This window comes from Pistacia vera, unplaced genomic scaffold (genome assembly GCF_008641045.1).
Source record: "Pistacia vera cultivar Batoury unplaced genomic scaffold, PisVer_v2 Contig75, whole genome shotgun sequence".
NCBI classification, from domain to species: domain Eukaryota; kingdom Viridiplantae; phylum Streptophyta; class Magnoliopsida; order Sapindales; family Anacardiaceae; genus Pistacia; species Pistacia vera.
In genome coordinates this window covers 153,633-167,320 of record NW_022196612.1, presented here as the reverse complement: position 1 = coordinate 167,320, position 13,688 = coordinate 153,633, and the positions used below count along the sequence as shown (strand labels likewise).

General features: G+C 38.9%; 1 protein-coding gene across 1 annotated transcript; it reads left to right on the top strand.

The window, feature by feature from the left end:
- The first annotated feature begins 9,933 nt into the window (after positions 1-9,933).
- Positions 9,934-11,434, top strand: LOC116115677 (endoglucanase 16-like). The gene is made up of 6 exons (XM_031401806.1): positions 9,934-10,116; positions 10,204-10,281; positions 10,405-10,554; positions 10,651-10,759; positions 10,845-11,008; positions 11,099-11,434. Exons 1-6 carry the CDS (start codon positions 9,934-9,936, stop codon positions 11,432-11,434), a joined length of 1,020 nt encoding a protein of 339 aa, XP_031257666.1.
- The last annotated feature ends 2,254 nt before the right edge of the window (positions 11,435-13,688 follow it).

Here is a 13,688-nt window from a genome sequence, read left to right as displayed (position 1 = left end):
AGACCAAATGACTCTTGGTAGTTCATCTGCCCATGCGCCTTTAGCTTTCTGAAGGCTCTTCTTCATAATCTGCATGACCATTTTATTGTATGATTTGGTGTGGCCGTTTGATTGGGGGTTGCGAGGTGTTGAGAATATGAGCTTGATTCCCCAAATTTCACATAAGTCTCTAAGACCAAAACTGATGAACTGAGACTCGTTGTCAATGACTATTTCCATTGGTATCCGGAATCAACAGTTGACATTCTTCTAGATGAACCCTTTTACTTCTCTGTCTCTGACTTGAGTGAATGCCTCAGCCTCTATCCATTTGGTGAAATAGTTGGTGATTGCTAACATGTATACTCACTGCATAGGTGCGGTTAAGAGTTTACCAACGATAACAATCCCTTACTTCATGAATGGCCAAGGGGTGAGGATGGAGTTGAATCGCTCAAGTGGGATGTACGAGACTAGGCAAACCATTGGCAACTGTCAAACTTCTTGACATATGAGGCTAAGTCGGAGCATCTAGTGGGCTAGTAGTATCTAGTTGTGATCACTCGGTGGGTAGGTTGGGCTCCCCAATGTGATTCCCACACTCGCCCTCATGGAGTTCTACAAGTACGTACTGAACTTCTTTTGAAGTTATACATTTGAGGTAAAGACTAGAGAATGATTTCTTGAGGAGCTAACCCTCATGGATGGTGAACCTAACTGCTTTAGCTCTAAGTCAACGAGCTTCATTCTTATCTCATGGGAGTTCATCACTTTCTAAGTTTAGAGGATAGGTGTCATCCATGTGTTAGTCAAGTCGATGTCCATTACTTTAGAAGGTTCTTTGGGGATGAGTTTTGTTTCAGCTTGGGGTTTTTTCCAGTTGGCTGGCCATTGGAGAAACAAGAGTGGGATGGATGCTTTAGAAGATCCTTGAAGAGCCAAGAAAAGGTTGGCAAGTGCATTAGCATGGGTGTTTTCAGTCCTTGGGACTTGGTTGATGGTGAACTCCTCAAAGGTCAACTGGAGCTCTTTAACCAGGTTGAGGTAAGTTATCATCTTTGAGTCTCAGGCTTGGTAGGTACATTGCAGTTGGTTGACTACAAGCTGGGAGTTGGACTTAACTTCTAACTTTGTTACCCCTATCTCTTTTGTGAGTGAGAGACCGGCTATTAGAGCCTCGACCTCGTTGTTTGTACACTTGAACCTGCAACGGATGGCTCACTAGATGATGTCTCCCTTAGGTGTAATCAGTACTATGTCCAACCCATTCCACTCACGTTACTTGACCCATCGATAGAGAGAGTCCTTTAAAGGTGTGAACTTATTCATGCATAGCAACTCCCTCTCTACCTAATTATGAGTGTTAGGCGTGAAATCAACTATGAAGTCGGCTAACACTTGTGACTTGATGGCATTGCAAGGCTGGAAGGAGACGTTGAACTTGCTCAACTCAACCATCCATTAGGTGAGCTGACCCAAGAGCTCAAGCTTGTGGAGGATTTTCTTTAGTGGGAAGGTGGTGAGAACGACTATGGAATGGCACTAGAAGTAAGGTTGAAGCTTCAGTAAGGTTGAAGCTTCCTGGATACGTGGATGAGTGCAAGTGCCAACTTCTCCAAATTATTGTATTGAGTCTCGACGTTAAGGAGTGACTTGCTAACATAATAGACACTTAGTTGTTTCCTATTATCCTCTCGAACCAAGACGGTTGAGATTGTTGACTCGAAGACTGCTAAGTAGGTGTAAAGTTTCTCCCCTGTTAGTGGCTTGTATAGGATTGTAGAAGATGTCAAGTACCTTTTCAATTGTTGTAAGGCTTCTTCGCAAGTTGGGATCCGTTCGAACTGCTTTGACTTTCGAAGGGCTGTGAAGAAGTTGTGACACTTATCGGTTGATCAAGAGATGAGCTGGCTCAAGGCTGCCAATCTTCCAGCAAGACGTTAGATATCCTTGATACATAAGGGTTAGGGAATGTTTAGGACGGCTTGGATCTGATTAGAGTTAGCCTTTATCCCACACCGAGTCATTATATACCCCAAAAACTTACCAAAGAAAACCCCGAATGAGCACTTGGCTGGGTTGAGCTTCATGTTATACTTCCTGAGGATGGTGAAGGCCTGACTGAGGTGATCCAGGTGATTTTGGGCTATAGGGGACTTGACGAGCATGTCTTCGATGTATACTTTCATTGTGTCCCTCAAGTGTTCTGTGAACATCTTGTTGACGAGTTGTTGATAGGTGGCCCTGACATTTTTAAGGCTGAATGACATCACCGTATAGCAATAAGTACCCCTCTCTGTGATGAAACCTGTCTTCTCTTGGTCACCCAGGTGCATGAAGATTTGATTGTAGCTAGAGAAGGTGTCCATGAAGTTGAGCAACTCACGACTGATTGTGGCATCAACTAGCAGGTCGATGTGAGGGAGTGGGAGGGAGTCTTTTGGGGCATGCCTTGTTCAGGTCCATGAAGTCTATGCAGACTCTCCACTTTCCATTTTTTTTCTGACCACGGCCATATTGGCGAACCAATGCCAGTAATGTACCTCCCGGACTAGCCCATTACTTAATAACTTATCTACCTCTTCATTAATGACTTGGTTTCACTCTAGAGCGAACTTTCTTCTTTTCTGTTTGATCAGGTGGTAGTCAAGGCTTGATCCCTGTCATATCCATGTGGGACCACACAAAGCAATTGTGGTTCTACTTAAGGAAATCGATGAGCCACTATCTTATCTCAAGACTCAGTCAGAAGCCAAATTTTATCTTCCTGTCAAGATGGTCCGGGTTTATCTGGACCTCATCCAACTCTTCCATGGATGGCTGATCCAACTCCATTGGAAGAGTCGTGTGGATCCGTAGTTTCAACAATGCATGGGATTTGCTTTTGAAGGCATTCTTACAATAGTCTCTTAAAGCCTTAGGATCACCCCTGATCTCTCTCACTCCCTATCTAGTGGAAAACCTGACTATTTAGTGGAAGGTTGATGGGACGACTCTCATATTTTGGACCCAAGGTCAGCCTAGGATGACATTGTAGGGTAAGGGGCAATCAAAGATAAGGAAGGTTGTCTGGTAGTTCACATTGTTGGCATAGACAGGAAGGGCAATCTTTCCAATGGTATACTTTTGTTCGGAGCTAAACCTGACTAAGATGGTGAGGCGTGTGTTGATATCTGACTCATCCAGGTCCATTATTTTTACGGCTTCCAGGAAGAGGATGTTGGCCGAGGAACCTCCGCCTACGAATATTCTTTTGATAAGGATATTTGTGATCTATAAGGTGATGAATAGGGCGTCATGATAGGGGGTGGTTAGAGTGACTAGCTTATTATCTTTGAACTAGATGACCTGTTTGGTTGGTGTTTGTGAACATGGATGGGAAGAATGGGCTGATGGCTGATGGCTGGCTCGGGCATGTCTCTTGGCTGAAGAGTAACTTACCCCACTGACTTTTGATCCACTGGAGATGATGTTGTAGAATCCTGTTGGTTTTGGATCTGGGGGAGGGGAAGATGACTCCTTATTACTATTGTGATTGATGGTGCTCTTCTCATTGTTTGTCAAAAGGTCTTGAAGGTGTCCCCTTTTCAATAAGGTTGCAACCTCTAACCTTAGAGCGATGCAATCGGCTGTATTGTGGTCATGATCATGGTGGAATTCGCACCACTTGGATGTGTCTTTCTTGATGTTAAGGTTGAGCTTGGCTGACCGTTTTACTGTTGGACCCATCCCCTTCATTATTGCTACCACTTAGGCCAACTCAATACTTAGGTTGTACTCTAGGACTGTGAATGGAGTAGAACTGGATGGTCGGTTTGTGGGTCGGGATAGCTGGTGATCATACGGTCTATGATTGTTTCTATTATAGCCACGTGATAGCGGTGGGTGACTTGATTCATACTTGCGAGGTTTAGGGAGTGTGTCACTTCGCCTCTTTCGGTGGTCATCATAGGGGTTGTGTCTCCTACAGTTCATTTCATCTTCCTCTTATCAGATTTGGATGATCGCTCAGGCTAGAGCATCTTTCATGGTGTTATAGTAGAGCTTGGTGAGGTTCTTGTAGAGTTTCCTATTGGGAATGAACCTCTTCCTGAAAACATCCACTACTATCTCAAGATTACAAGATGGAATGGAGATTTTCTCTTTATTGAACCAATTAATATACTCTTGGAATGGCTTTCCTCATTTCTAATAGACTCGGTATAGGTTGGTTGATAGCTTTTCAAGTTTCTTGCTGCTGACGAACTGTTCGACAAAGGTGTTAGTGAGTTGGGTGAAGGAACCTATAGTGTTGTTGGGGAGGTTGGTGTACCATTGCACAGCCGGTCCCGGAGGCTGCAACCAAAACTCTTACACATGCAGGCTTTTCTTAGGTTTCTAGTTATTAAGGCGGTAAACACCCATTATTTGTAAGAGGCAGTATGGTCATCTGGGTCGGTCGTGCCATCATAGGGCCTCATGTTTGGGATGGAGAACTTGTGTGGCATCTCGGCTAAGGCTATGGAATCCATGAAGGGTGAGTTGGCATAGCAATAGGGAAGGCTTTTCTTGGCTAAGGTGGGCACTTTGGGTATGCGCCTCATCATAGCCTCCATGTCGGTCAATTTCTTTGCTAATATTTGGTCAATGGGTGTGGAGGTGGACAGTAGGTTTGCATTGATTGATTGGTGATGGGTTTGTCTTCCATTCGGCGTATTAGGATGAGCTAAGTCATAGGATATAGCATGGTGGTTGGTTTCATTAGGGTTGGTTACTTGGGTGTTAGGGTCTCCATTCATCCCTTCAGGATGACTCAGTCTAAGTGTAACAGTTCAGGTGCTTTGGCCAGCATGGATGGTGAGGGCGTTAGTTTGGGGACCACTCTACTCATGAGGATGAGTTGAGTTAAATGGTGTTTGGTAAAGGTGGCCACTTGACCCATGAGGAAGTGCTGAGCCGAGTGGGACTTAGAGATAGGGAGGATCACTCACATTGATTGGATGGCAAATGGTGGCAGTATTTTGTTGTCGTTGATTGGGGATAATTTGCATAACTTGGTCACATGTGAGTGATGGGTCGATTGATAGGGGTCGTGTTTGCATGGTTGGATTAGTTGTGTTGTAATGGTAGAAACTAGGCCATCTATTAAGGACGATTGGAGTTGGGAATACTGAGGGTTTGAAGCCAAGGATTTGGGATCTGGGGCCATGAGGGGTTGCATAGAGTTCATAGGGATGCAAAAGTTGTTCTCAGGTATTTGGTTAACTGGAAAGTCAAGAGAGTAGAACTGTGTTACCTTTCTCTTAAGTTTTGGTTCTCGGCCCGAATGTTGGCATTCTCAGCTTCCAGTGTCGTGACCTTATCTATGTGCTGTTGCATTAATGCAATGAGAGCTTCAACCTTAGTCGAGAGGTTTGTTAAGGCATTGTCTGTGGTTTCAACCATGACACAATTCTTTGTAGAGCAGATTGCTGAAGGAAGGTTGATTGCCAGAGGCCCCATAGTGGCTATCAAGCTATAGATGGTAAAATCTATGGTTACAGAAGAAGGTCTGATATGTGAGGTTGATGCCACTGATAATCCGCTGAAATTGTACACAAAGAAAACAAACACGAAGCTTACGTAAAACATCGGTGTGGTGTCTACCATAAGCACTCCAATGCTCAAGTCAACAAGGCTGAAAGAGGCTATTTAGTGAGGGTTAAAGGAATGAAGGGTTACCAGAAGTTTAGTCGGAGACTAGAACTACAGTGAAGGTGTATAATTCTTAGAAGCAAGAACTCTTAGGTGCTTGTAGGTATAAGTGAATAAAGGATCCCTAATGAGAGGCAAAGCCTCTGCTTATATAGTGGATGTAGGATTTTCGAATCCTAGTAGGACTTTGAGTCCAAAATAGTTGATTTCAAGTAAATAGGAAAGACTTTAATTTACTTGCCTTTGTAGGATTGAGAGTCCTAATTCACATAAGATACAGGGTCTTGAGTGAATTAGGATAAAAACCAAATAGAAATTAGATGTATTAGGGTTTTAGTGGGATTCTGGACCCTTAGAGGATATTGTGGTCCAATGGGCCTGGCCTTGGATAGGCCAGTGATGAGGCCCAATCTGGAGAGAATCTGGGTTTAGGCCATGAGTCTGGCCCATGACATGAACTTTGATATAAGCCCAACTGGAATTGGGCCACGACCTTGGGCTACACAGTAGATTTTACATGCTTGGCTCTCATAAGGCCCAAGACAATTTTTGGCCCATACAACATGTATAATATGTCATAAGATTTTAATCTTTTTATTTTGAGAAAGATAATTGTTACATATCGTGTTAAGAAACAGGTCCTTAAATTTATAAAGTTCATGACAGAAAGCACTATTAATATATTAATAAATAGAATAGTGAAAAGGGAATTATATATTGAAAAAAAAATGAATTGGGGTGAACTTATAAATCAAAGTAATTTAAAAATTGGGATTTTACTAAACAAGTCATTAAAACTAAAAACCCCTTCGGTATTGGATTAGTGGATTATTGATAAATTAAAATGATATACAATATTTGAAATAAAAAAAGGAAACTTACAGTCACAAACTTCTCTCAAACTTCAAACTAGTCAGATTCTCAAATGGAAACCAAAATAGGAAAGTACATTCATATAAACTTCTTAAACTAAAACTCTTTTGTCTAATAAATTTAAAAGATAATAACTTAATTAAACCAAACTAGGAAACTCTAGTCTCTCTATTTATATGAACTTCTCAAACTCCATCTCATTCTATAACCTATTCATATAAACTCCACTCCATACAAACTCACTCACTCAATATCTCTCACCTTCGTGGCTTCCACTTTTATTTTCCTGATCAATGGAACACTACCCTTTTTTCCCTCTTCTTCTTCTTTTCTTCCATGAAATCCAACACCAAATATTTTTCATTCGCCATCTTCTTTTCCTCCACAAAATCCACCACCAAATATGTTTCATATGAAACAATTTAGAGTAATACAAAATCAAGACAAAAAAGGCACAAATATCAATTGAGTAAAGAGAAAGAAATATACGCACAATTTACCTTGATTCACCGAATTAACATGCTACGTCTAGCAGAGTCAATATTATTAAAATACTGCCTCACCTTTCTCATTACAATGAAAGTAATTTGCCCTATAATTTGCTATCACTCGCATACAAAACAAAAGTACGTTTATATACTATGTTTAAAGAGTAAAACCTAGTATTACAAGGATTCTTATTCTTGAGCCCTTATGAATTACTAACTTAGAGAAATCCTATAGTGGCTATTTGTTGAATAAGCCCAACCACCTATGGGCCCAGGGGTGCTACCCCCTGCACCCTTGCTTGTTCACCGAGGAGTGGGGCCCCCGCCCACTTACCAGGCAGCGGGAACCCTAAATGCGTCTGCATGGCCCGTTATTGTTGAAGTGGTTGACAACTCTAACATCATTTACCATCGATGCAACACCAACACCCTCCCACCCAAATCTTCCCTTTCTATCCTCACTCTAACTCTGCCATCCAACTCCGCCAAAATAGTTTTTATACTTTTCCTGGTTTTAAGTTTTGTCCAACTGATCATCAGTTAATTTCTCATTACTTGTACAGCAAAATTTTTGGTTTACAATTGTCCATTTGTCATATCAAAGATTGTGATCTTTATGGTTCTCAAGAACCTTAGGAGATATGGGAGTTTTACAAAGAACAATTTGAGGATGGTGAGGATCTTTACTTTTTCACTGCCTTAAAGAAAATTTCTAGTAAGAGCAAACAAATTTGTAGGAGAATCAGTTTTGGTTCTTGGCAAGGTGCCAGAAACCAGATAAATACATGAAAAGAAAGGGTCCGAACATGATGGAGAGTGGATAATGCATGATTATGTTCTTTGTTAGATTCGAAAGAATGATCAGCCAACTAAGAGAAGGGGTTTGGAAAAAAAAGAGGAAGTCGCATGAAGTTGAGTTTTTTTGTTAAAGTGTGAACCCATTTTGGTGAGCTTGAACTTAACAATGGAAGAAGAAGAAAGTTGCAGCAAAACGTTAAAGGAAGATGGCCGCCTGGTGGCGTGCACTGGAGTAGAGGACGGCCACTATGGCGACAAGAATTTCCACTATGACGAGCGCTAAGAAATAGCGTGTAAACCCTGCGTCAGTGTTCCGATGCTATAAGGTATGTAATTCTGCCCTTAAAAAGGATTTTTTCATCAATAAAAGGGTAAAATGGTCATTTTACATGCATTATGAAACATGAATGTTGTAAAGTGTTAGGAATTGATGATACTGATAAGAAATATGGTTAAAGGGTCATGAAGGAGGTTAGTAGGGTTAAACCGCATAAACGGTTCTCAAGGGGTATAATGGTCTTTTCACAATAATATATAGGAATCAAGTATCCATAAAAGTGTATTGTGGGTAAATTAGTTAATTATCTTATGGAATACTTAGTCAGCAAGTAGAAAAGAGAAGTCAAATGGCATTAAAGGTGTGTAATAATTATGTTGTAGTGGAAATGACCAAAATGCCCTTATATGCAAAATTTATACCAAATGACCTACATGTCTAACTTTTGATGGCCAAGTCCATTTGTGAATTAAAAAAATGAAATTTTTATAAGATTTTTTTTGGTTTAGTCGGCCAACACTCTTAGAACACCAAACTTTCTTATTCAAGTCTTATTTTCCTCAATTAAAGGCTTTAATTCAAGCTCTCTCTCAAAATTTTCATAGGATTTCAAGTTGAATTTTGAAGGAGATCCATCCACACTTAAAGAACTTAAATTTCAGGGTTTAAGGTGAGTTTTAAAACCCTAGTTTGTTGTATTTTTAGTTAAAAGAGAAATTCATAAGTGGTTATATGTGTAAAGGTAGAAAGCGTGAACCTTTGGAGATAAGGAGGAGTGTCTTTGTGCTTTGAATACTAAGGTAAGGAAAAAAAAAAATCTCCCTTATGACTAAAATTGATAACAGCTAGGGTTGATGAAACTTACATTTATTTATGTTAATTTGAGTGTGATGCTATGTTTTAGTTATGGAGTATTTAAATGGGTGTGTTGATTAGTGTATGTGTGCATATGGAGGATGATTATGCCAATTAAAAGATTTGTAGTTGGGCGATGTCTGGGCACATTTTGGTTTTGTAAAAAGGGAGGTTTTTATGGCCTTTTATACTTATAGTGATATGGAAAATACTATGAATGTGCAACTGAATGTGACATAGTTAAAAATGAATAGAATTCGGATTTGGCTTCGGCTTTGGCTTTTTAAGACTTATACTGTACATGCTTCACTGAATCGGTTATAACTGAAGTTATAAAAGTCGGCTTGAGCTGATTCTTGAAGTATTAAAAATTTCAAAAGTAGACCTAAAACTTTTATGTTTTAGCCAAAAATCAATTCGAATTGGAAGATGAGGAAAAAATTGCTTGAAAAGTGACAAACTATATGGCATCCACCTCCTTAATAAAAATTCCCATCTTTTTAATAATTTCTAATAAACCACTGAATAATCTTACTGTTGAAATTCCTTGTGTTTTATGAGAAATCGAATGAATTTAATAGGAAAATATTCATGTCAAGGAGTTTTGCTAAATTGATTGATGAATTGTGCAATTGGCCAAGGGTACATGTTAAATGAATGAATAGTATGATTGAATGTGGGAGATGTTATCCCATATGTTTGCATTCATAATGGTAATGCATATAGCTTATTTAGTTGACTTATGAAAAAATTTATGAAATGTTAAGGAATGAATTCCATGAGTCTCTTGAGGTGTAAAACAAGATTAGAGGAATGGAATCTTTGTGGAAACCATTAGTTCTTTGATGTGACTACCAAGAACAAGGTAATGGTTCAAATGAATCCTATCATATAATAAAGACTAATGAAAACTTCAAGTACAAAGACAAAAGAAATAGGCATGCCATGTTTATGAATATTGCATAAGTCATATATGTTCTATGTTATATTATGTATGGTTATGTTATGACCTATGTTGATGAGGAAAGTCCAAANACGGTGTTAAAGATTGATCCACAAAACCCCGGAACAGAGATTGCAGCTGAAACTGCTGCTGCACTGGCTGCTTCTTCCGTTGTCTTTAGGACTATTGACCGTCGCTATTCCCATCAACTCCTCAACATAGCCAAGCTGGTATTATATCATCATAGTTTTTGTCTCACATAGTTTCTCCCCCATGTTTCAATTTGCATTATGTAATATTTTTTTCTTTCTTGGCAGCTGTTTCAATTTGCTAATACACATAAAGGAACTTACGATGGAGAATGCCCCTTCTATTGCTCTTATTCTGGCTATAATGTACATACTCACTCCGTGCAGTTCGATATAAAATGTCTCTAATTTCTTAAAAATTTTTATTTAATAATGGAAAACAAAGTCAAAATTATCTTAAGATGTTTTGGCCGATGATAATGTTTGCAGGATGAGTTGTTGTGGGCTTCAACATGGTTGTACTTTGCCACCAAGAATTCTAAGTATATTCAATACATTAGAGAAGACGCCATCAGCGCTAGTGTAGCCGAGTTTAGCTGGGATCTTAAATATTCTGGAGCCCAAATTTTGCTCTCTGAGGTCTGTTATCTTAAAACAATGTTTGAGATTGGTAATATAACTGCATTAGTGAAACTTTTTTGAGAATTCCATTGATTTCTTTCCCTGAAAATGCAGTTCTTCTTTCAAGGAGACAAGACATTGGCAACCTACAAGAATCAAGCTGACAGTTTTATTTGTTCAAATCTTCCTAATAGCCCTTATCACCAAACTTTCATCAGTCCAGGTATGTCGTACACTAAAGATCTTCTCTGTACCAGATGAATTCACTTAATTGGCATTAATTATTAAAAATGTTCTTTTGATTTAAGGTGGCATGATTCACTTGAGAGATGGAGCCAACACTCAATATGTTACAGGTGCAGCACTACTGTTTAGCATATACAGTGATACACTTGCCAGACATAACCAAAAGGTGAATTGCGGCGATAAACAATTCGACTCAAACCACGTCATGACTTTTGCTAAGCAACAGGTATATATATACTAAAATCAAAGCACAAAACAACTCTTATAATAGCTTTATAAACAAACAATAACCGGATAAATTATGTCAAAATTGCAGATGGATTACATTCTAGGGAAAAACCCGGAAGGAAGATCATACATGGTTGGATTTGGCAAGAACCCACCAACACAGGCACATCACAGGGGAGCTTCAGTTCCAAAAACAGTAGTAAACTCGGCCGTGAGTTGTTCAATGAGCTTTACAACTTGGTTCAATAAAGATGAGTCAAACCCTAATGAGCTAACAGGAGCCATTCTAGGAGGACCAAACCGATATGATAAGTTCACTGATAAACGTTGGGATTCATCAAACACTGAGCCATGCACTTACGTAAACTCACAGGCAGTTGGTGTCTTGGCTAAACTTGCATGTCCACCGAAGTCTCTTAATTAATTAATTTGATTTGATGTTAATTTGTATTATATATTTCAATCTTAAGAACTCTCCATTATATTTTGTATGGAGAAGCTTTAGATTGTAATATTCTTAAAAGTATATTTAATTAATCCTTTCCTTTAAAGCAGGAATCTGTTGGAGATGATCAATAAAACTTTATTTTAGTTAGGTTCTTGGATTATTTTATAGATATGCAAAAAATATTATTTGTAGTATCCAAATTTAGGAAGGTAATTTGGTAAAACCACAAGGAATTAATGTTCTGCTATCCATCTTTTGACAATATATTCTTTCCTAAACTTAGAGAAATCTTATGTAAATTAAAATTAGTATCTTGATATAAATGAAAAGAGGATATTAATACAATAATGAGATAATTATATCCCTAAATCATATCCTAATCTAAATAATAGCTCTTACCATGTCTTATCCCAAGACTTCTTGGCCGATCTAAAAGCCTCTTCTATCGAGGAAACCATATCAAAGATAAACCCATAAATATCATGACATACACTCTTAAATTTAATCTGATAATATAGCGATTTGATTCCTGGCTTAAGTGTCTGAGTGCCAACATTGGCAAATTTGACTCTATGTATCGGAAAATTAGTTTGCCCTAATTATGACAGGTCCTGACATAGGGATCTAGGGGTTGGAGCACTTAGAATAAAATTAGTTTGCCCCAACACCACATCCTAATGCAGGGTTTGGGATGGGGTCAGTGCACTTACAATACGCCAAGGAAGCGTCGATGTATTAATCAATATCTCGATGCCCACTTTGTCAGGGTAATGGACACCGTTGAATAATGGAGTGTCTAGTGAGTCACAAATTGTTGAATGGTGAACCTATTTTGGAGAATGTTAAGTTGTCCGTAGTTGAAGAAAGCTGCCACAGAACGTTGAAGAAAGCTAGCCATCAGGTTGTTGTGGCGACAAAAAAGATCGCCGTAGCGTGCGCTGGAGTGGAGGACGATCGCTGTGATGACAAGAATTACTCCCGCAATGAGCGCTAAGAAGAAGTGATAAACGTGGACGAGAGAGCGATTGTTGCAGCAAAGGAATTGGTTGCCATGGCATGCATCCTGAATCCGAGTTGTTGAGTTTTATTTACTTTCCTATTTTACATAGTCTTGTTTTAGAATAATTCATATTCAATAGGAGATTTGTTTGAGTTTGATTAGGAGAATAAATTTCGATTCCTGTGTTTACAAGAGATCTCTACCATATTTGGAAAGTGAAAATGAAAAGGTTTCTACAAGCTGCCGATTTGTGGGAAGTTACTACAATGGGAGGGGACTTTCTAGAATTACTAGAGGATCCAATGATCGCTCAAATGGAATTACAAAAGGCAACAGATATGAAGAGAGCAATGACTCTATCATATTTGCAATCAGTTGTGACCGATGCGAATTTTGTGAAGATCATTGCCTGCATTACCGTCAAAGAGATTTAGGAGAAGTTACAAACAGAGTATCAAGGTTTTGAGAAAACAAAGAACATGAAGATCATTACATTGAAGCGACAACTTGAAAATATGAGGATGACTGAAAGAGAGAGTGTATCGCAATATTCTCATAGGCTAATGACGCTTGTGAATGAAATTAGAATCTTGGGTGAAAACCTTCCAGAGGAGAGGGTTGTAAAAAAAGTTTTAATAAGTTTTCCAAGAAAGTTCAAGTCCAAGATTTTGTCTCTTGAAGATTCAAGGGATATTAGGTCAATGTCATTGGTCGATTTGATGAGTGTTCTTGAAGCACAAGAACAAAGAAGGAAGATGAGAAGTGAGAACGGGTTAGAGGATGTTTTGCAAACAAAGCTATGATCAAGTCCAATTTCCAGAGAAACAGAGGAAAGTCTAGTAAGGGCAAGGAAAATGGTAAGAAGAAAGGTCAAGTCTTTTGTAATTATTGCAATAGAGCAATCATACATAAGTTGATTGTTGAAGAAAGAAGAAAACCTCCTCATCAAAAACATGTTGGTTTTATAATAAACCGGGTCACTTTAAGAGAAAGTGTGATCAAAAGAAGAATCAACAGCAAGCACAATCTAATCAACCAGGACAACAACAAGTTAACATTGCGGAAGAAGAAGATAAAGAAGAGTTGTTGTTTACTGCATTGATGGTGGATGCTAAAGAACAAAATAACTCTTGGTTTATCGATGGTGGATGTACTCAACATATGACTGGCAAGGAAGAAATATTCACGCATTTGGAAGATATGAAATGGATAGTGAGACTAGGTAATGGA